Genomic DNA, 23,565 nt, shown 5'->3' with positions numbered 1-23,565 from the left:
TATCTTTCTATGTACGGTTTTTCTGTGTGAAAAAGATCATTACACAAAGAAACAAACGGTAGCTATTTTTTCTTGATTGGCCTTATTTGTATTATCCATCCAGCCATCCATTTCCTATAACCCTTCCCCTCATTAGAGGTAAGCTGGAGTCTATCCCAGCTGACTTCATGCTTATTTTTAATATCCTACACCAAAAACAGCATATTTTGTGGTATTAACACATCTTAAATACAGGTCACATAATGGCTGAGGGCATTATTAACAATAACTTTTACAAAACAAAATTACAGATGAACACATTGCCGAGTATACATAGCTGGCACACCAGTAATATTGTATTTGTTATCTAATTAGAGTGAAAATTATTTTTAAGTGCATAATGCGTAAAAATGGTTGTCATTTGAAAATCTTTGGTGTCGGAGCAGTGCCAGGAACAGCACAAGTCTAACTGCTTTAAACAACATTTATACATTTAAACAACCTCCCGCCACCTGAAAAGTTTTTTCCCCTCAGCCATCAGACACACGAACAATAAGAAGATCTGATGGCTCAGTAACAGCTCATGTTATTCTATTCTGTGTTATATGTGTTTTATGTTGCACGGTTGCGCCAAGTAAAATTCCTAGTTTTTGAACCCGTTCTCAAACAATGGCAATACAACTCTTCTGATTCTGATTCTGTTTCTAATAGGCGCCAATGATTGAACAGTTGCTTGACATTCTGATTTAAGTGAGCAGCTCGCCAGGTCTCGCCTGGTGCTGGTGTTATATGAGGTCTCAAAGCAAACCCTGGCCCTGGGAGACATGCACTCACTGTTCATCTTGAAGAACACTCGCACAAAGAAGTTTGTTGTAATGTGAGAATCTAACAGGAAAACTTGAGCACAAAGTCCTAAAGGGGTCAGCATGTTCCCATGGCAACAGAGGGTTCACAACAATGGTAGATGGCTGTTCAGATAAATTCATCTTCAGGACACTAACCTGGAAACCAGCACTCTCAGTTAACTGAATTAACCTGGGCGGGGAAAAGGGTAGTGACAATGTGATGCAACATGACAATGCTTCATATAGTGTGTTCAAACCGTGGTACTGTATGTGTAAACACATTTGAAATGTGAATTCCTCCTCTATTTATCAATAGGTATAATATTTATGGTGTTAAAAGTATATACAGTGGGGCAAAAAAGTATTTAGTCAGCCACCGATTGTGCAAGTTCTTCCACTTAAAATGATGACAGAGGTCTGTAATTTTCATCATAGGTACACTTCAACTGTGAGAGACAGAATATGAAAAAAAAATCCAGGAATTCACATAGTAGGAATTTTAAAGAATTTATTTGTAAATTATGGTGGAAAATAAGTATTTGGTCAACCATTCAAAGCTCTCACTGATGGAAGGAGGTTTTGGTTCAAAATCTCACGATACATTGCCCTATTCATTCTTTCCTTAACACGGATCTGACCACATGGCATTCTCCAAATCCTCTGCTGTATCATCCATGTATCCATTTTGGTATAAACTCAACTTGTCGTGTTTGGAGGAAGAAGAATACTGAGTTGCATCCCAAGAACACCATACCTACTGTGAAGCATGGGGGTGGAAACATCATGCTTTGGGGCTGTTTTTCTGCGAATGGGACAGGACGATTGATCCTCTTGCTGGTGTATGTCCGCCTCGGGCACACCAATAATATTGGTTAACCAGCTGTTTTCGGTTTCTGTACATGTGACATTTCTGTAAAACACAGAATACTTTCATGAAAATGTAAATACAGTACTGCAAATAGAGCCAGTATGACATAGCATTAGTATTTTTCCACATCAAGTATGTAGTAGTGTATGTGTATTTTAGGTTATCATTGTAATTAGAATGGCATGATTTACCAAACATATAAGCATTGATGGGCAGTAACAAGATACATGTAGCTAAGCTGCTTAGCTTAATTAAATTTTTCAATAGCTTGACGGTAGTTTAGCTACTTTTTTAACGAGTAGGTTTTTCTGTAGCTTAGCTACTTTTAGAACCATGGAGCTCGGTAACTTAAATCAAAGCTACAAGCTACAAAGAGACAAAAATTGACTGCGAATCTAGGCCAAAAAAAAATGTTGAGAAAATACAACCACCTGGATCAGACCTGGGCAAATTAAGGCCCGCGGGCCACATGCGGCCCATTAAGCTTTTCAATCTGGTCCGCCGGACATTACCAAATTATTTTTTTAGATCCTTAAGATGGAAAGTGATGTGCAATGAGGTTTTCAAATTACCTGATTTTTTTAACTATACAAAGTATTTCAAAGGTGGGAATCAGCGCTTTGAGGTGATACACTAGTTACTATGGTCATCTAATTAGTTACTATGGTAACCTAAGTCACAGCAGCTCAGACGAGCCACCAATAACTGTGGGTGGGGAGCGTTTCCACAGAGTGTTTCCAGAGCGGCCAGGCTGAAATGCGGGTGTCAGGGACAGACGTGGAAGGATATTTTTACAACAAAGTTCTGCAAGAAATATAATATTATATCAGATTGTAGGTGGGGTTTTTTTTACACTTGGCGTTCATATTTTGCTGTTTGTCTCATGTTTCTTGCGTTTCGCTTGATTGTAAAATATGTGGAGGGAGAGGGGGTGTGACGTTCACATGTTGTCAATATTCAGTGTTTTATCCTTCATAGTTAATATTGTAAATCCCAAATTCTTTATTTTCATGTACATTCTGAGTGTCTCATTCAGTAAAAAAAATAAAAATTACAAATCGTTTTTAAGGCGGTCTATCTTAACGTTTTTTGCATTCAATCAGACACTATTATGAGGTTCTGTATAAGTGTTCCTAAAAATATATATACTGGCATCCAGACACATTTTTTTCTGTATGAGAACATCCATACATATGGAGAAAATCCATGATGAGGTTAGAGTGAAACATTACAGACTATCGACTGGCCTATCAGAGGCAAGATAAGGCAGGTCAACTAAACTATAAAGCAAAACCGTAACATGACGACAAGGGAGTCAGAGACAGAGGGAGGGCTCAAGGGGACGACTCAAAAAAAACAACAACAACTTAACAATATCAGAGGAATTCTCTCCTACAGATTAGATTTTTCCTTTAGTGATAAAGATGACGTGCAGGAATCCCACAAAAATGCATGTCCTTAGCCAAATTTAAACAAATGTATGTATTTATAGAAAACAAAGCCCAAAACTGTAATGTATACTTGTTTACTCTGTAAATCGATATCATAACAGTTCTCTTCGTCTAAGACGTCCAACACAAATTTAGGAACACACATCAAGGTGAGTTGAGTCATGAAACGTTTTACTGCACATAACCATTACCAACTGTTCCCTAACAACACATAAGTCATTCTTTTTGTGTCAAAATATAGATAGATGCTGTTTTTTTTTACTGTAGGTAGAGAAAATGAACAACATTCTAGGGGTGGGGCAAAGAAAGGCAAAATAAATAAATACATCGAGTGGGGTGCGGGGCCCCTAGAGGTAGTTGTAGGGTGTTCCCAGCTAAATCAATCAATCAATCAATCAATGTTTATTTATATAGCCCGAAATCACAAGTGTCTCAAAGGCTGCACAAGCCACAACGACATCCTCAGTTCAGAGCCCACATAAGGGCAAGGAAAAACTCACAACCCAGTGGGACGTCGATGTGAATGACTTTTATAAACCTTGGAGAGGACCGATATGACAGACAGTTAATCGTAACGGAATTGTACACTCTCAGTTACATTAACATTGATATTCTACATGTGGGCCCATAGATATACATGCCGTTAAATGTAGCTTTGATGTAGCAAACTGCTTTTGCTGTGTAGCTTGTAGTGTCGCTTGCTACTATTGGGGATGGCTTCACTTGTAGCTTAGCGACATTTAATCAAAAATAACTTGTAGCTTAGCTTAGTTGCAAATATTTTCTTTTGCATATTCGTGGATAGGAAACAATTCACATTTTTTTAAAAGATTTCGGCAAAGTCCTGATACATTAGAGAATGATTCAAAATGTTCAATAACAGATGGAATTTGTTATTATTTTTTAGGAAAAGAGTTGTTTCATCCGCTAATTTCAATGCAATCAGGTTCCAATATGGTGACAACAGACATCCTCGAAGAATGCCCATCTTGATTGGGGAACTTGGAGTTGTGCCTGGGAGTAGTAGTAAGACACATTAATATTATCATAAAGTCCTCTAATAATCTCCCGAAACTTAATACAGAATCCAATGTGTTCCAGCACTAGAAAAAGTCATGATCAAGTGACTCAAATGCTTTATAAAAGTCCAAGAAGAGCAAAAGACCACCATGTGTAATCACATTTCTGTATTTAATATACATGACAGCCTTATGTTTTTATGATTGGCGCGGCCTTGGAGGAATTTGTGTTTAAAAAGCAGAGATAATTACTAAGGTTCTGTGTTAAGAAAATAATTTAGACATGGCCCAAAGTTACAAGACTTCTACAGAAATATCCATGCACTAAAACACACCAAAAATATTCCAACACCGGAACTGGAAGTTACGAAAGAAAATCTGTGCTTTGGCATACGATCAAATCCCTTTTTGGCTCCACTTGCATATGATATGTGCATATGTGTATGATCTGTATATGTCAGAACTCGTTGTGCCATGTCTAAAATATTTCCTATGTAGATCTCTAAATAAATTTTAGCCAGGCATACGTGTACTGTAGTAACCCCCCCCCCCCCCCCCTTTTTTTTAAAGACTTCCAGTGTTAGCTTATGAATAAGCATCCGTTTTGGTCCGTTTCCGTTTTTGTTTACCATGCACCTTCATTTTTCTTTTCAAAATTTAAAACAAAAAATCAAATAAACCCTGTGTTTTTTGTTTCTTAATATCCCTTTATGAAAATAATATTAAATAACCGAAACATACACTGACCCACTGACCCCTTCACTGACGCGACCACACCCAAGAGCACAGAGTTCCTGCAACCAGCAGCAACGATGCAGCGCCATCTTGGGGAAAAAACATAAGTGAATTTGAAGATAACCACAATCCTTCACAAAATGCAGTTTCCTTTATGGCACACAACACTTGGCATACCTACTGTAGATCATGGCAATTCGCGTTGTACTGTACTTTTGTACAAATCTGCTAATATTAAATGCAGCACTTTTTTGGGTATTTTGCTTATTGTTAACAATCATCATATACATAAATAAATAATAACATGTAAATAAATGTAAGTAAAGATCCCATATATAACTATTCAGAAAACAATACTTAATTTACATTTCCTGATTTATTAACCAAGTATTAGTAATATTGTTATTATAAGTGCTAACACATAGAAACTATTTATAGTGCCGTGATCACTTCAGTGTGTCCCTATTTTTACATCAACGAGTGGTCTGCTGCTTCCTCGCTTCCCTGGTCTCTGTAAGCTTATTGAAAATCATAAATCATACACCTCACCTGGAAAGTAGATGGCTAAAGATATAATCCGACAAGTTTGGACCCTTTTACAGCCATTTACAATTTGGAACTAACGAGAACGACATGAAAAGAGCTTGCCTGCCCGCCCCGTTTCTTCACAAGAATTATGAGACACTTTTCATCTAAATAGGAAAATATGAACATCCTGGCAGTTGGCATCCTAATTACAGCAGACATTGTACAGTAAATTATATTTTATTATGTTTGTTGGCTCTCATAAAGTCTGAAGTGACCAGAAATCAGTGATGAAGGGGTAATAAAAGCAAATGTTGTGATGCGTTTTTTTTGTTTGTTTTTTGCGCTGCCTCTGCTTAAATTGATCAAAATATGTTATTATTATTGTTGTGTTTGCTGTTGTTTTCCCCTCTCTGTCTTATCCCCTCTTGTCCCCACAATTTCCCCCTCTGTCATCATTTTTTTCTCTTTCTCTCTCCACCTGCTGCGGCCCGGCTGCATAGATAGATGGATAGATAGATAGATAGATAGATAGATAGATAGATAGATAGATAGATAGATAGATAGATAGATAGATAGATAGATAGATAGATAGATAGATAGATAGATAGATAGATAGATAGATAGATAGATAGATAGATAGATAGATAGATAGATAGATAGATAGATAGATAGATTGAGAGAGAGAGAGAAAGAGAGAGTGAGAAAAAGAGAGAGAGAGACAGAGAGGGAGGGAGGGATGGATGGATGGATGATGGATGGATGGATGGATGGATGATAGATAGATAGATAGATAGATAGATAGATAGATAGATAGATAGATAGATAGATAGATAGATAGATAGATAGATAGATAGATAGATAGATAGATAGATAGATAGATAGATAGATAGATAGATAGATAGATAGATAGATAGATAGATAGATAGATGGATGGATGAATAATACTTTATTGATTCCTTCGGGAAAATTAAAACTGTAGCTCGACAGGAAAAAAAAATAATAATAATAAAAATAAAAAATTATAAAATTATCAAAATACGTAAATATTAAATGCTATTATAAATGACCTTATTACAACATTACATACATACTTACATCATGTACATAAATCCTTAATGGAGGTGTTTGGATGTTTTTGAACCATTGACAGAAATGAATGGCTCCCATAGACTCCCTTGTGGGTGGACTTTTAATCGCATTTACTTATTATTCAGAAATCATTAAAAAAAATAACATCCATCATCATGTCTCTCATAAGGATTGTTCAGTTCCCCTTTAAAGGGAAGTCCAGTGTGTCACTACGTACAGAAGTTAAAGTTAAAGTACCAATGATTGTCACACACACACGAGGTGTGGTGAATTTTTCCTCCGCACCCATCACCCTTGATCACCCCCTGGGAGGTGAGAGGAGCAGTGAGCAGCAGCGGTGGCAGTGCCCAGAAATCATTTTGGTGATTTAAGCCCCAATTCCAACCCTTGATGCTGAGTGTCAAGCAGGTAGGTATTGGGTCCCATTGTTATAGTCTTTGGTATGTCTTGGCCGGTGTTTGAACTCACGACCTCCCGGTCTCAGGACAGACGCTCTAACCACTCTAACCGTGATCGTTTGTTCAAATCATACCAAAGACTATAAAAATGGGACCAAGTACCTCCCTGCTTGGCACTCAGCATCAAGGGCTGGAATTGGAGGTTTAATCAGAAAAATTATTCCCGGGCGTGGCCACAAATGCTGCTCACTGCTCCCCTCACCTCCCAGGGGTTGAGGGTTATTGGTCAAATGCAGAGGATAATCTCACCACATCTAGTGAGTGTGTGACAATACTTTAAATTTAACTTGTAAGTAAGCAGGGATGGTCTGCTGTGCTTCCCTATGACCCTGATTAGGATTTTCAAAAGGAAATGGATGGAAAGTAAAAGTTTGAAGGCCTACTGAAACCCACTACTACCGACCACGCAGTCTGATAGTTTATATATCAATGATGAAATATTAACATTGCAACACATGCCAATACGTTTACTAAATTGCAATTTTAAATTTCCCGCGGAGTTTATTGTTGAAAACGTCGCGGAATGATAACGCAAGCGCGTGACGTCACGGACTGTAAGGAAATATTAGCGCTGCACGTCTCGTGGCTAAAAGTCGTCTGCTTTAACCGCATAATTACACAGTATTTTGGACATCTGTGTTGCGGAATCTTTTGCAATTTGTTTAATTAATAATGGAGAAGTCAAAGTAGAAAGATGGAGTTGGGAAGCTTTAGCCTTTAGCCACACAAACACACGGTGATTCCTTGTTTAAAATTCCCGGAGGTGAAACTTTACTATGGATCACAGCGGTCAAGCGAACATGGATCCCGACCAAATGTCAACCAGCAGTTTTCGGTGAGAAAATTGTGGTAAAAAGTCGCCTCTTACCGGAGATCAGCTGAGCTTGCGTCGTCCATACAGCTGCCGTCGACTTCCCTCAGACACTGGCCACAAGACACCCGTGGACACACATCTCCGACTATCAGGTACTATTAAACTCACTAAAACACTAGCAACACAATAGAAAGATAAGGGATTTCCCAGAATTATCCTAGTAAATGTGTCTAAAAACATCAGAATCCGTCCCAATGCAATTGCCTTTTTTTATTTAAACTTGGTTTTTGTTTTTTCTAGTCCTTCGCTATCAATATCCTCAAACACAAATCTTTCATCCTCGCTCAAATTAATGGGGAAATTGTCGTTTTCTCTGTCCGAATAGCTCTTGCTGCTGGTGACTCCCACTAAAAACAATGTGAATATGTGTGGAGCCCTGCAACTCGTGACATCACGCGCACATACTTCTGGTAAAGGCAGTGCTTTTCTATTAGCGACCAAAAGTTGCAAACTTTATCGTCGATATTCTCTACTAAATCCTTTCAGCAAAAATATGACAATATCGCGAAATGATCAAGTATGACACAGAGAATGGACCTGCTATTCCCGTTTAGATAAGAAAATCTCATTTTCAGTAGGCCTTTAAAAATCACAACAAATGAAATTATAAAGTATTTTATGAGATTACATCCCACATGTAACCAGCTAATGTTAATTCAGCTTTAACATGTCTTTATTACACGTTTGTTTACTAACTGGTTATGGCTTTGATTTACACATGTAATTTACAATGCACGTTTGAGAGGTTCTACTCTAAACAATTGTGAATTGATTGATTGATTGAAACTTTTATTAGTAGATTGCACAGTCAGTACAGTACATATTTCGTACAATTGACCACTAAATGGTAACACCCTAATAAGTTTTTCAACTTGTTTAAGTCGGGGTCCACGTTAATCAATTCATGGTACTTAAAATGTGAGTATTGGGGGACTCCGGTGAAAATTTGAGTCAAGTCATGCAGGTAAAGAGCCCGCTTGCACTCCCAACAGGTATAAAAGTAAGTGCATCTCTATATTCCTTTAAAACTGCTCTAAAACAACACCTCCACGTCCCATCTTCCCGGATTATAAATAACCTAATGTAAATAATCAAATGTACTTCTAATGTATATACTTGTTCTTATGCTATCTGAACTCACTATGTTCTCTGCTCGCTGTACATATCCTACTAAGTAAGACCTACACCAGGGGTCACCAACCTTTTTGAAACCAAGAGCTACTTCTTGGGTACTGGTTAATGCGAAGGTCTACCAGTTTGATACACACTTAAATAAATTGCCAGAAATCAATCAATCAATCAATCAATGTTTACTTATATAGCCCTAAATCACTAGTGTCTCAAATGGCTGCACAAACCACAACACAAACCACTACGACATCCTTGGCAAATGCCAATTTGCTCAGTTTACCTTTAATATATATATATATATATATATATATATATATATATATATATATGTATATATATATGTATATGTATATATATATATACATATACATATATATATATGTATATATATATATACATATATATATATATATGTATATATATATATATATACATATATATATATATATATATATATATATATATATATATATGTATATATATATATATATTAAAATGGGTATTTCTGTGATTCCGTCGTACATTTTTTTTCCTTTTGCGGAAGGTTTTTTGTAGGGAATAAATGATGAAAAAACCACTTAATAGAACGGTTTGAAAGAGGAGAAAACAGGAAAAAAATGAAAATAAAATTTTGAAACATCGTTTACCTTCAATTTCGACTCTTTAAAATTCAAAATTCACCCGAAAAAAAGAAGAGAAAAACCAGCTAATTCTAATATTTTTGAAAAAATTTTTAAAAAGAATTTATGGAACATCATTAGTAATTTTTCCTGAGTAAGATTAATTTTAGAATTTTGATGACATGTTTTAAATAAATTAAAATCCAAACTGCACTTTGTTAGAATATATAACAAATTGGACCAAGCTATATTTCTAACAAAGACAAATCATTATGTCTTCTAGATTTTCCAGAACAAAAATGTTTAAAGACTTTGAATTATGATTTAAATTTGATTCTAAAGATGTTCTAGATTTGCCAGAATATTTTTATTTTTATTTTAATCATAATACGTTTGAAGAAATATTTCACAAATATTCTTCGTCAAAAAAACAGAAGCTAAAATGAAGAATTAAATTAAAATGTATTTGTTATTCTTTACAATAAAAAAAAATAATTTACTTGAACATTGATTTAAATTGTCAGGAAAGAAGAGGAAGGAATTGAAAAGGTAAAAAGGTATATGTGTTTAAAAATCCTAAAATCATTTTTAAGGTTGTATTTTTTCTCTAAAATTGTCTTTCTGAAAGTTTTAAGAAGCAAAGTAAAAAAAGAAATGAATTTATTTAAACAAGTGAAGACCAAGTCTTTAAAATATCTTCTTGGATTTTCAAATTCTTTTTGAGTTTTGTCTCTCTTAGAATTAAAAAATGTCGAGCAAAGCGAGACCAGCTTGCTAGTAAATAAATAAAATTTAAAAAATAGAGGCAGCTCACTGGTAAGTGCTGCTATTTGAGCTATTTTTCAGAACAGGCCAGGGGGCTTCTCATCTGGTCCTTACGGGCTAACTGCGGGCACCACGTTGGTGACCCCTGACCTACACTGTTTCAATGTCCATTTCTCTGTTGATGCAATTGTTGATGACTGAAGTACTGATATCAACCAAAGCTCCTCATCCCACCCCCCGGATTGTAAATAATGTAAATAATTCAATGTATATACTATGATGATTAACCTGTGTGATGACTGTGTTATGCTGATAGATTTGTACCATGAATTGATTAACGTGGACCCCGACTTAAACAAGTTCCATCCATCCATTTACTACCGCTTATTCCCTTTCGGGGTTGCGGGGGGCGCTGGCGCCTATCTCAGCTACAATCGGGCGGAAGGCAGGGTACACCCTGGACAAGTCGCCACCTCATCGCAGGGCCAACACAGATAGACAGACAACATTCACACTCACATTCACACACTAGGGCCAATTTAGTGTTGCCAATCAACCTATCCCCAGGTGCATGTCTTTGGAAGTGGGAGGAAGCCGGAGTACCCGGAGGGAACCCTGAAAAACTTATTCGGGTGTTACCATTTAGTGGTCAATTGTACGGAATATGTACTGAACTGTGCAATCTACTAATAAAAGTATCAATCAATCAATCAATCTGTCTTCTCCGGCATTCCTTATATGGTAATGTAGTGTGGCCGGTGTCTTGGTTGTCATTGGCTACATCATCATTGTGCGCCGCACACACGGAAGTGTCTTTACCAGAAGATGTTTAGTGGAAGTTTTCGGCGTATGTAAGTAGTTTTTTGTGAATACCATAGGATACAAAAAAATATATTAATACAACAGCGAACTGTGGAACAACGCGAAGATGAGTGCCACAAAAGAGAAGGTAAAAATGTGGTTTGCATCACATTCGTGACTGTGAGCTGGCGTTAAATTATTTTGACCGCCGCTTCTTTCCAGGACCCTGCAGCCTGGAGGGAAGAGGGGAACATCCTTTTCAAGGCTGGGGATCCCCAGGGTGCTGTGTGTTGTTACACCAAAGCACTGAAGCTAAGTGACGACCGACAAGAGAGTGCGGTTCTTTATCGCAACCGCTCTGCATGCTACTTGAAACTGGAGGACTACAGCAAAGCAGAGGCCGACGCTTCCAAATGTAATAATTCTGCTTTTTTTTTAATGTATTGGTAATGATAGACAAATACTACATGACACATATACAGTGAAATAACTTTCCCTAATGAGGTACCAATATTAGTTTTTATGTAAATGCAGATACTAAGTTAAAAAATGCGTGTTAAAACAGTGTTTTTCAACCACTGTGTCGCGGCACTAGTGTGCCGTGAGAGATTGTGTATTTTCACCTATTTGGGTGAAAAATATTTTTTGCAAACCAGTAATTATAGTCTGCAAATGATGTGTTGTTGTTGAGTGTCGTGCTTTCGAGAGCTCGGCAGTGACCGTGTAATACTCTTCCATATCAGTAGGTGGCAGCCGGTAGCTAATTGCTTTGTAGATGTCAGGAACAGCGGGAGGCAGTGTTCAGGTAAAAAGGTGTTTAATGCTTAAACCAAAAATAAACAAAATACGAGTGCCCCTTAAGAAAAGACATTGAAGCTTAGGGAAGGCTATGCAGAACAAAACTAAAACTGAACTCGCTACGAAGTAAACGAAAATTGAATGCTGGACGACAGCAAAGACTTACTGTGGAGCAAAGGCGGCATCCACAATGTACAGCCGAACATGACATGACAATCGACAATGTCCCCACAAAGAAGGATAAATACGACTAAAAATAGTCTTGATTGCTAAAACTAAGTAGATGCGGTAATATCGCTCAAAGGAAGACATGAAACTGCTCCAGGAAAATACCAAAAAAAGAGAAAACGCCAGCAAAATAAGAGCCAAGACAAGAACTAAAACACTACACACAGGAAAACTCAAAATAAGTCAGGGCGTGATGTGACAGGTGGTGACACTACACCTACATTGAGACAAGACCTATATTGCTTGGTTATGGTTTAAAGTCCATCCATCCATCCATCCATTTTCTACCGCTTATTCCCTTTCGGGGTCGCTGGCGCCTATCTCAGCTACAATCGGGCGGAAGGCGGGGTACACCCTGGACAAGTCGCCACCTCATCGCAGGGCCAACACAGATAGACAGACAACATTAACGCTCACATTCACACACTAGGGCCAATTTAGTGTTGCCAATCAACCTATCCCCAGGTGCATGTCTTTGAAGTGGGAGGAAGCCGGAGTACCCGGAGGGAACCCACGCATTCACGGGGAGAACAAGCAAACTCCACACAGAAAGATCCCGAGCCTGGGTTTGAACCCAGGACTGCAGGACCTTCGTATTGTGAGGCAGACGCACTAACCCCTCTGCCACCGTGAAGCCCTGGTTTAAAGTCATATCCAACAATTGCGACGACGACGTTTTACTGTCAACTGAGATTTTTTTTTAAATAATTTCTGCTGGTGGTGTGCCTCCGGATTTTTTCAACGGAAAAAATGTGCCTTGACGCGAAAAAGGTTGAAAAACACTGTGTTAAAATACTAACACATGGGGTAAAATATTAGAAACACATTTATTGCACACATGGTAGACCAGGCGACTCTTCCAGTAGTACATGTGATGCCCATCCATCCATTTTCTACCGCTTGTCCCTTCTGGGGTTGTGGAAGTGCTGGAGCTGTCACGCCAAATTTCTTCTCCCCTACAAAAGCCTTCCCCCCGGAAGACATTTGGCGTGACAGCCCCTCTAATGCCTGAAGGACCCAAATGAGGGCGTGATAATACCAAGTTATATGACTCTTAAAGGTTACAGCTGCAAAAATAGCTTGAAAGGTTAGCATGCTGGAATGCTAATATTTTTTCCTCACCGTTATTTTTCACCAATGACAATCAGCCAATTATAATGCTTTTAAAACAGGCAGCTGTGTGGGCTGCTTTAAGGTCCTTCCACCCTCTTTGGGGTCCTTCAGGCATTAGAGGGGCTGTCACGCCAAATGTCTTCCGGGGGGAAGGTTTTTGTAGCGGGGAAGAAATTTAGCGTGACAGAGCCGATCTCAGCTGCATTTGGGAGGAAGGCGGAGTACACCCTGGACAAGTCACCGCCTCATCGCAGGGCCAACACAGAGAGACAGACAACATTCACACTCACATTCACACACTAGGGCAAATTTTAGTGTTGCCAATCAACATATCCCCGGGTGCATGTTTTTGGCGGTGGGAGGAAGCCGGAGTACCCGGAGGGAACCCACGCAGTCATGGGAGAACATGCAAACTCCACACAGAAAGATCCCGAGCCCGGGATTGAACCCAGGACTACTCAGGACCTTGGTATTGTGAGGCACATGCACTAACCCCTGTTCAGCACGGTGGAACAGCGGTTAGTGCCCTACGTGTGATGCAATAAGCATTATAAAGTTAAAGCACCAATGATTGTCATACACACACTAGGTGTGGTGAGATTAACCTTTGCATTTGACCCATCACCCTCTACCAAAGGGAGGTAAGGGGAGCAGTGAGAAGAAGCGGCGGCTGCGCCCGGGAATCATTTTGGTGATTTAACCCCCAATTCCAACCTTTGCCAATCCTTGATGCTGAGTGCCGAGCAGGGAAGTAATGGGTCACATTTTTATAGTCTTTGGTATGACTCGGGCCGGGTGTCGACTCACAAACTATCAATCTCAGGGCGGATACTCTAACCACCCAATCTCCACACTCTACATGATGAATTAAAGTTATTAAACGGGGCAGCACTGTAGTACATGTGGTCACTGGGTCTGCCTTACAACAGCTACATTTCTACACAAAACACACAACAATCCGCGACCCAATAATATACAACAATTTTTGTCAACAAAAGAGGAGAAATAAAATCCTAGAGAAAAATTTAATTTAAAACATTTGTACACACGTACAACACTTAAGACCTTAAGTATATCAGAATGTGGAAATAAATTATAGAATGGATCAAGCAAAGAAATCAATCAATGTACTAATATAATCCACTTCAAGGAACTCTTCAAACTCAAAGTGTTTACAAAGTACAAAGAAGAACCATGTTAAACATTCTGAATTGTTTTCATCCATCCATTCATTTTCTAGATAATCTTACTTATCTCACCATATGAAATATAACTTACTTCTCTCAATATTATTTATTTATTTTTATTGTTATTAATTATGGAGTATATTGTGAATAAATTGAAAACAAGAAGTGAAGAAAAGTTTTAGCAACTGCTATGTAAAGGAAAAGGGGTAGGATTAAATAAGCTGTGCTTCTTCCTACTCCTTTTCGAACATGTTGAATACGTCCAACCAACCCATTTTCTACCGCTTATTCCCTTCGGGATGGCGGGGGGCGCTAGAGCCTATCTCAGCTACAATCGGGCGGAAAGCGTATTACACCCTGGACAAGTCGCCCCATGTTGAATGCAGAACCTGGAATTGGGATTTATCATGTTATATGCATGCGTGTTCAAAATAAAAACATACTCAACTCAGCTCAACAATTGCAGGTTCTGGGTTCCTGACTTGGGTGGAGTTTGCATGTTCTCATGCTGGCGAGAATTTTCTCTAGCTGTTCCAGCTTCATCTCACAAACAAAAAACATACACGTTAGGTTAATTTTAAACTATTGCGTAGATGTGAGTTGAAAAGTTTTCTCTTGATTGTGATTGACTTGCGACTTTATGATCTATCGCCTTAAGTCAGGTGTGTCTGGCTCACATGTGACTCTAAAATTAGGTAGCCAAGTGAAAATTAATGAATAAACAATGTACTGTATATTTTTGTGTTGTATTTGTGTTTAGCACTATACATCTCTGACACTAGTGAAAACTGACCACTATCTGTGTAAAGACATATTTTTTTTCATTAAATCTTATTAGATTTTACAGGTGAACCAACTGTTGTGTCAACAGTGAGCTGTGTGCATGATAACTTGGGTTGTTCCCCTTCCAGCTCTCGATACTGACCCAAGTGATGTGAAGGCGAGATTTAGGAGGGCCCAGGCTTTTCAGAAACTTGGACGCCTTGACCAAGCTGTTCTCGATGCTCAGAGGTGTGCCCAGCTTGAGCCTAAAAACAAAGCATTCCAGGATCTGCTCAGACAGCTGGGGACACAAATTCAGCAGAAGGTGATGTGCAACCCGTGTGTATATTTTATGACATGGGGAAAAAAAAACACACATCTATAGTTGTGCCTTTTTTCCCCACTTAATACATGTAGTCAGTAGAGCAGAACTCCACAGATGCCCGTGTGAAACAGATGTTCTCGCTACTCGTGGAAACATCTGTAAAAGATTCTGACCGACAAAAGGTAAAGTTTCTTCCCTAGAAATAATATAAAGCTAACACAGTTGTATTTGTAAAGTTCTGCACAAATAATGTAATCATTGAATGATTTCAGGCAGCCCAGAATCTAGTGGTCTTATCTCGGGAAGATGCTGGAGCTGAGCAGATCTTCCGTAACGATGGCGTGAAGCTAATTCACAAACTTCTTCAGTCCAAGCAAGAGGATGTTGTCCTTTCTGCTCTGAGGACTCTGGTTGGCTTGTGTACAGAGCATCAGTCCAGAGTAATTCCCTGATATTTGATTTTATTTATTACAATAGTTGTTTACTCATTGTATCTATATTTATCATATTGTCTCTTTTCTCAATTTTGATATAATTAGGTTAGTGCATTATTTAGGAGAGATTTTGAGAAACAGCAATTTACCAACATGCCCACTAGATAGAACAACAGCACTGTAATTTGAAATTAGGTATTCAAAACATGAGGAAATCCAAAAACTCTCTAGCAGGGCACATTTTTTTGTGTATGGATGCATTTCTAATTTGAATTTAATGAAAGAATGGATCTCTACCCAGAAGCAGTATCCACCTTGTTCTTACATTCTTAATGCTGTCATTTTTGTCTCTATTCCTAGACTATGGCTATAGTGAATGAACTGGGGATGGAGCAACTGTGTGCAGTAATGGGATCAGGAGTCTCATCAGTTTCTCTGGCCACATGCCACGTGCTGCAGGTGATGTTTGAGGCTCTCACAGAGGGCATGAAGAGGGAGATCAGGGGAAAGGAAGAAGCCATACTTCCTGGTGAGTTTAGACGGTTGGGCTTATGTTTTCTGTCTATAAATATTGTAAGACTCTTGGAGAACATGGCATTAATCTCCAAATTAGAAAAGTTTTAGGGAAGGTTAAAGTCAGCCAAGAATCGAGCTAACAAACAAATTATTCAAATGTTTTAGGATGGCAGACGATCAATTTCCACCGTCTCCTTAAGTAGATTGTGTCTGTAGATCAAAATTGTTGTAATTGATGTCAACTTTGTCTTGTGCTGTCAGTGTTGGCTGATTGTATACATTTAACACAGAACCATCCAAGGAGCTTCGCTCGATGTTGCGTCACCTCCTCGAGATGTTGCCTGCATCAAATGTGTCAGGAGTTGGCAGAGACAATGCCATCAACCTTCTGGTCAAACAAGTACCTCGCAAATCCTTAAAGAACCCAGACAACTCACTCACATTGTGGGTGATAGACCAGGGTATGTCACTACTAAACACACACATTTGCTTCTCTGTACAGTTTTTGTTTAATGAGTTAACTTTAGCAAGAGATAAGAGGCATGAGTTTCTGCTCAGCAGTCTTTGAGTCTGTTGAGAGTGTTCACTTTTTTGTAGTATGTATCTTTACATCTCAATGGAAATCATTCTGCAGGACTGAAGAAGATATTGGAGGTGGCTGCAACACTGCCCGAACTCTCAAATGGGCCACCACTTACAGATAATTCCCACATGAGCTGCTCTGTCTTGCTAAACAAGCTCTATGATGATCTGAAAAGTGACAAAGAGCGGGAGAACTTCAACAAGCTGTGTGAAGACTATGTTCAGTGAGTTGGTCATCTGGGTTCCTCCAAATATTATAATTGTAGTACCTTAGCTTTTAAACTTTGACAGAGCTCTTACCTTAAAACACTTGTATCTGAAATCATCGTCTCCCCTTCCGAGGATGTTGTAGTCGTAATGATTTGTGCAGTCCTTTGAGACATTTGTGATTTGGGGCTATATAAATAAACATTGATTGATTGAAATAATAGAAATCATTTTAATCGATGCATGCTACCCTAAAACAGCACAATTTTAACATGACAGTTAAAAAGAAAAAGTAAATTTGAAAAAATAAATGTTGTATAAAAACAAAATAGAATGTACTACTAACAACTATAGTAGTTTAATGAAGTATTGTAATAATGTACACCATTTACCTTGGAAAGTGGACTCCTATGGCATTTCCTTCAGCATCTTTTCCATATTTTTAATGGAAAAATGTAAGCCGGTTAGATTTTATTTTGACAACCTTGGCTGGTGTTAGACTCATTTTACTTAAATATGGTGCAGACTCGCAGTGATACGCTCGAATTGCTACATCAACATCATCTTTTGGATTATTTTTTTTGTTCAATTGATATTATCCGCTTCTTACTAGTACTCTCCTTAACACCCACTTTCATTGTTCCCATGGTTGGGAAAACCAACTTATGTCGATCTATCGCTGTAAACTAATGATAGTGAGTAAGACCAGATGTTTTGTTTGGATTTCATGGGGTTCACTATGTCATTTGCCACCCCAACTAATGGCGGTGATGCTTGTAATTCGAATTCCTGCTTGTAAATTAAAGCATAACAATTAGCTGAGAAACACCTCTTGTGTCAAAACATTCTTAAAAAGAGTTACCACTGTATGTGTATATATTGGGGCTTTTTCTAAATGTATTTTATGACCTGCCTACAAATTGCTATTTATATCCGCTGCAGGCAAAACTTTAGGCAATCAGGCCTCGATTCCAAGCTGCGAGCCATCCACACTGTTTCTGTGCTCCTCCAAGGGCCAAGTGATGTTGGCAATCGCACCTTAGAGATGTCAGGAATGATGGATGCAGTGATATCCCTGTGCGCCTCTGACGATGTAACTCACCAGCAAGTAGCAGTGGAGGCTCTTATTCATGCGGCAGGCAAAGCCAAGAGAGCCTCATTCATCACAGCCAATGGTGTGGCACTTCTCAAGGACCTCTACAAGAAGAGTGAAAATGACAGGATACGCGTGAGAGCTCTGGTGGTAAATCAAGTTCCAAAGCAAACAGTTGGAGATGTGAACATGTCTAAATATGGACAAAACTAACAATGGTCTCTGGCAGGGCTTGTGCAAGCTTGGATCAGCAGGAGGGACAGATTTCAGCATGAAGCAGTTTGCCGAGGGATCGACTCTAAAGCTGTCCAAACAATGCAGGAAGTGTGTGTGACTGATTTTATCAAACATTTTATATAGTTTAGGAGAATAGTGCAGGAAAACAGCTAAACTGGTGGTGCCTCGGAATCTTGCCTTTTACTGTAGGTGGCTTTGTAATGAGTCTTTGCCCCCCAAATCCCGTCGGTGGTCTGTGGAAGGTCTCGCTTACCTCACTTTTGACGCGGATGTGAAAGAGGACTTGGTAGAAGATAAGAATGCTCTCCAGGCTATGTTTGAACTAGCAAAGGTGGGATTTTTTTCTATTGCATGGCCCAAGTACATTTTATTTTTCTCCACTAATAGTCACACATGCACATTCTTGCTGTTTTTTGTTGTAGTCTGAGGACAAAACCGTACTTTTTGCTGTTGGTTCCACCCTTGTGAACTGCACCAACAGCTATGAGGTGGAGAAGCCTGACCCTCAGATGATGGAGCTGGCCAAGTATGCAAAGCAGCACGTTCCAGAGGAGCACCCCAAGGTAACACTCCCAATGACAATATTCCTCACACACCTCACAGGGAAAACTATAATTCTGTTTCAAAGTGTATAATGTTTAGATTTTTTGTGTAAAACCAAGCTTATGTTTTTTTTTCATGTATCAGGATGCCCCTTCCTATGTGGAGAAGAGGCTTATGAAGCTGCTGGAGGCTGGAGTGGTTTCTGCATTAGTGTGTATGGTAAAACATGAGAGCCCTGCTCTCACAGAGGCTTGTAGAGAGTGTATTGCCAGGTAGGAAGCAGCTAAGCAACCTATTTTACAATTCAATCCGTCCATTCTAATCTTTTTTTGTAGGGTCTTCTTGGCTTTAGTGGAGCGACAAGAAGACAGAGGCACAGTAGTGGCACAGGGTGGAGGAAAGGTAGATCATCACTGATTTGGGGACGCACACTTTAATATTTCAGCCTGTATTGTTTGTTTTCCCTCATAGGCTCTTATCCCACTGGCATCTGATAATACTGACGTTGGAAAAGTGAAAGCGGCACAAGCACTGGCCAAAATTACGATCACATCCAATCCAGGTTTTGCCTTCCCAGGAGAAAGGGTAAGGAAACAATGTCTATGCGCCACTTAAGTTACAAAATATTTCCTGGTTTAACCTCATTGTGTGTTGTTATTACAGATTTATGAGGTGGTGCGCCCCCTTGTCAGTCTTTTAAGTCTTTATTGCACCCAGCTGCAGAACTTTGAGTCACTCATGGCTTTGACCAACCTGGCTGGAATCAGTGAAAGACTCAGGTTAGCCACTAGGGGGCGGTGTCTCCCAAGAAATGGTCTCAAATGGTATCTTGCCAGTTACTGACTTTGAGTAGCTCACTAAAAAGGGCCAATTCATATTTTAGCTTGTCCAAGTTGACAAAAGGCAGGTAAACTTTGAAATATGTTTTTCAACATTAGAGTGCCCCATGGACATTGAAAAAATATATATTTTAATTACTTACACTCTTTTAATCCAATGTAGTAATTCTGACTGAAACTGAACCAATTAGAGTCCGCAATTCTAAACAGCACGCTTGGAGTGGTTTAGTTTCTTTTAGTAGCCGATACTACTATATAGTGATAGTTGTAATTAATTTAGCCACTTCTTGCTTGAAAATGCTTAGTTTAGGTCAAAAATGTTGTATAATATGCTTTCTAAAAAATTTACATTGTGGTGAAGACCGACATTTGAAGCGCCATGTAGCTAAGGATGACTGTACACTCTGGACTTCTCACCAGTCAATCACAGGGCACATTTAAACAACCAACCACTCATGCTTACATTAACACCTCTTAGTCACTTTCATTTTGTAAAAGCTCTGGGATTATTTGTATTTGGAAGCCTTTTTTAAAGTAATTTATTATATTAGACTTCTCTTCTTCTACTGATTTAAATACAACTGACTTTTTTCTGTAAGAATAGTGTACGTACATCACGCCAAAAATTATTAGTAGATATGTCCCCGATCTCTGTTATGGGATCAGATCATGGTCAATATTTGCCTTTTTTATACTGATCTTTACCGAAGCTGTCTCAGTGTTTACTTGGCTAAAGATTGTACTCACGTGAAAGATTCCTTCAAAAAAGATGCACGCTCAGAGAGACACAGTCATATTTTCAGATGTCTTGTTAAACGCTGTCCCCAATTTGAGCACAAGCCATAATGAACATGTCATCTATCCACAGTGCAAAGGTGCTTATAAGATACATATGTTTCTTCCATGTAGCATTATCACTGGAGGACTACAGGAAACAAAAAGACCAAGCATGCTACACGCACGACACAATAAGTTAACTGCTAACTGGTGGTCGACTCAGAAGTCAATATTATTGATACTTAGTATTGTATCGTTATATAAACGATTTTAAAGTGATTATATCGATATATTTCTTTTAGTTGTTCCTATTATTACACTTTTTTTTAACGTTTTTTATTGTTTACAAAGTCAGGGAGTAATTCTCAGGGTACAGAAAGACTTGAAGGCAAAACCCAAAATGTTTAAATGGCAGTCAAAACAAGTTTTTGCTTTTGTTTAGTTATTGTGTACTACCCATTTTATTTTGTCAAAATATTGTCTGAAACATTGAATAGCACACATTTAATACATCATCTGGTATACAACAATACTAGAAAATGTTTAATTTAATAAGATACGCTTCATAAAAATGTTTATTGTCATTACTTTTGTTGCTTACCATAAAACTTTTTCAGTTTTACAATCTATTGTCAAAGCATTGGATTGGGACTTGAAATCAGATCAGGTCTGAGGCCCAAAAAATCGGATCGGTCGGTATCTTAGGGAAAAAATGTTGATTAGGACATCTTTACTTATTAGTTAAGGATTTAAGAGTTGATGTTTATGTTTATTTATGTTTTGCTTTGACAGACAAAAAATCATAAAAGAAAAGGCTGTTCCAAAAATTGAAGGCTACATGTTTGAGGAGCACGAACTGGTCCGAGCATCTGCCACGGAGTGCATGTGCAACCTCATCCTGAGCACAGAGGTTAGACGTTCAATAGCAACACTTATGTGACACAGATTGTGCTGTAAAGTTGAATTGCTGTTAGGTGCAGAAGCTGTACCTTGCCATTGGAAATGATCGCCTCAAACTGCTTGTGCTTTACTGTGGCGAGGAAGACGAAAGGCTGAGAAAAGCCGCTGCGGGAACACTGGCCATGCTGACTGCTGAGCAGCCCAGTGTTTGTTCTCGCATCCCAGAAATGGTAAGCTGTGATGGCCACGTCCCTCAACCCTTCCATCATGTTGCACACAACCTCACTACAGAGTTCCTCTCTTTTCCACAGACGACCCATTGGCTGGAGATACTGCAGGCACTCCTGCTCAGTGAAATAACGGACTTGCGACATCGCGCAGTGGTCATCGTCTATAACATGATGCAGGCCGATAAGGTTCTGACAGAGACGCTCATTGAGAGTGAAGTCTTGGAAATTCTTTCCGTTTTGGCAAAAGGAGGAGAGGGCACACCAGAGCCGGTCTCCAAGATAGCTCAAAGCTGCCTTGATAAAGCGATGGAGTACGGCATCATCATGAGCAGAGTCGGAAAGGAATAGCCAGAGGGAACTTAAATTGTTAAATCTTGAAACACATACGGTGTACATTTTTATAAATCTTTGCAGCGTACCTGAACGCTTAAACCATTTCAACTTTTTTTAAATCTGAATTTCATCTTGAAATTTAATTATGGATTACATCCAAAAATGGCGAAAATTAGATAATTAGTGATTTACAGTCGTTCCTCGTTAATCGCTTTTAAATTTTTTCCGAGCATCCATCAATCTTCTTCAACTTATCCAAGTTGGAGTCGCGTGGGGGGATGGTGCAACCTAAGCAGAGAAGCCCAGACTTTGTTCGTCCAACTTGTACCGGGGAATTCTGAGGCGTACCCAGGCCAGTTGGAAGTCATAGCCCCCTCAACATGTTCTGGGTCTTCTCTGTGGCTTCCTACTGGTCAGAGGGTTTAGAGCACAACTTACTGACAGCAATGTGGACCAAGCTCGGACAATAATCACACATGGAGTGGAGCGCCACAATCAGGCAGTCGGAAACCCCATTCTCTCTGAGCACTCCCCAGAGGACCTCCCAGTAGACACGGTTCAATGCCTTCTCCAAAACTGTTTGGGCAAACTCCTGTGCACCTTCAAGCTTCCTGCCGAGAGCATAGAGCTGGGCCACAGTTCCAAACATGACCGCAAATTTCGATTTAGGAATCATTAATTGTAAATTTAATATTTTCATAGTAGGTTGAAACCTCAAATAACGTTTTTCAACATTATGCGAGCTCCACAAGACATGAAATAACACTTAAACTTTTTTAATCCAATATAATGACGCTGCTTGAGACTGAGCCAATCAGTGGACACAATACTGATTGATTTGGTCTTATATCCTGGCTAATACTATTATAACATTATTATTTTTTAGTTCACTTAGAAATTATGCTTGGAAATGCTTAATTCAGGCCAAACATTTTGTAGAATATGCTTTAAAAAAAAATGCAATTCCCAAAAAGACCGCAGTGTGGTGAGGGACGGCTGTTTATGGAAACAAAACCATATTTTTTGTTTAAAACTTTTATACCTGCCTCATTTTGATTTTCTAACGAATGTATTTATCACAATTACTGTATCTGAATAATATATGTGTGTGTAATGTATTTAAATGCACTTGTAATCACATTCCCCTTTTTATTGGACATTTTTTGTTCATGCATTTTGTCACAAAATATTTTATATAAATGCTGAACTGCGTGCTTACCCCTTAATTGCTCATCTACATTGACACTTTGTGTGTTTTGAGTACACTATTAAAGAGTGGAGTGCAGTGCGCTAAAGTG

The 23,565-nt window shown here is 38.8% G+C and overlaps 2 protein-coding genes and 1 long non-coding RNA gene across 3 annotated transcripts in view; 1 reads left to right on the top strand and 2 right to left on the bottom strand.

The window, feature by feature from the left end:
• man2a2 (mannosidase, alpha, class 2A, member 2) overlaps nucleotides 1–23,565 on the bottom strand; it is a 198,359-nt gene that overhangs the window by 54,528 nt on the left and 120,266 nt on the right. The window lies entirely within an intron of this gene.
• Nucleotides 1,355–16,599, bottom strand: LOC133563433 (uncharacterized). Its single transcript, XR_009809043.1, has 3 exons — nucleotides 15,415–16,599; nucleotides 14,938–15,026; nucleotides 1,355–1,734 (listed from the first exon to the last, which is right to left on the bottom strand). It is a non-coding gene; the product is annotated as an uncharacterized LOC133563433 (long non-coding RNA).
• On the top strand, nucleotides 11,127–23,562 carry LOC133563430 (protein unc-45 homolog A-like). The gene is made up of 19 exons (XM_061917551.1): nucleotides 11,127–11,311; nucleotides 11,386–11,578; nucleotides 15,401–15,576; nucleotides 15,669–15,758; nucleotides 15,849–16,016; nucleotides 16,371–16,539; nucleotides 16,817–16,987; nucleotides 17,161–17,332; nucleotides 18,258–18,558; nucleotides 18,638–18,732; nucleotides 18,835–18,976; nucleotides 19,068–19,208; nucleotides 19,333–19,460; nucleotides 19,524–19,590; nucleotides 19,660–19,773; nucleotides 19,852–19,967; nucleotides 21,597–21,714; nucleotides 21,779–21,934; nucleotides 22,016–23,562. The coding sequence occupies exons 1-19, from the start codon at nucleotides 11,291–11,293 to the stop codon at nucleotides 22,280–22,282; spliced, it is 2,805 nt and encodes a 934-aa protein (XP_061773535.1). The 5' UTR covers nucleotides 11,127–11,290; the 3' UTR covers nucleotides 22,283–23,562.

Source organism: Nerophis ophidion, linkage group LG12, assembly GCF_033978795.1.
Source record: "Nerophis ophidion isolate RoL-2023_Sa linkage group LG12, RoL_Noph_v1.0, whole genome shotgun sequence".
Taxonomy (NCBI): Eukaryota; Metazoa; Chordata; class Actinopteri; order Syngnathiformes; family Syngnathidae; genus Nerophis; species Nerophis ophidion.
Note: the sequence above shows the minus strand (reverse complement) of the source record. Positions and strands in the feature narration are given on the sequence as shown.

Bases quoted from the DNA above. Each gene is read 5' to 3' on its own strand.
- LOC133563430 (XM_061917551.1), top strand. From the start codon at position 11,291: ATGAGTGCCACAAAAGAGAAG. The intron at 15,759-15,848 runs GTAAAGTTTCTT...GAATGATTTCAG, and splicing joins AAGATTCTGACCGACAAAAG to GCAGCCCAGAATCTAGTGGT. The intron at 17,333-18,257 runs GTGAGTTGGTCA...TATCCGCTGCAG, and splicing joins CTGTGTGAAGACTATGTTCA to GCAAAACTTTAGGCAATCAG.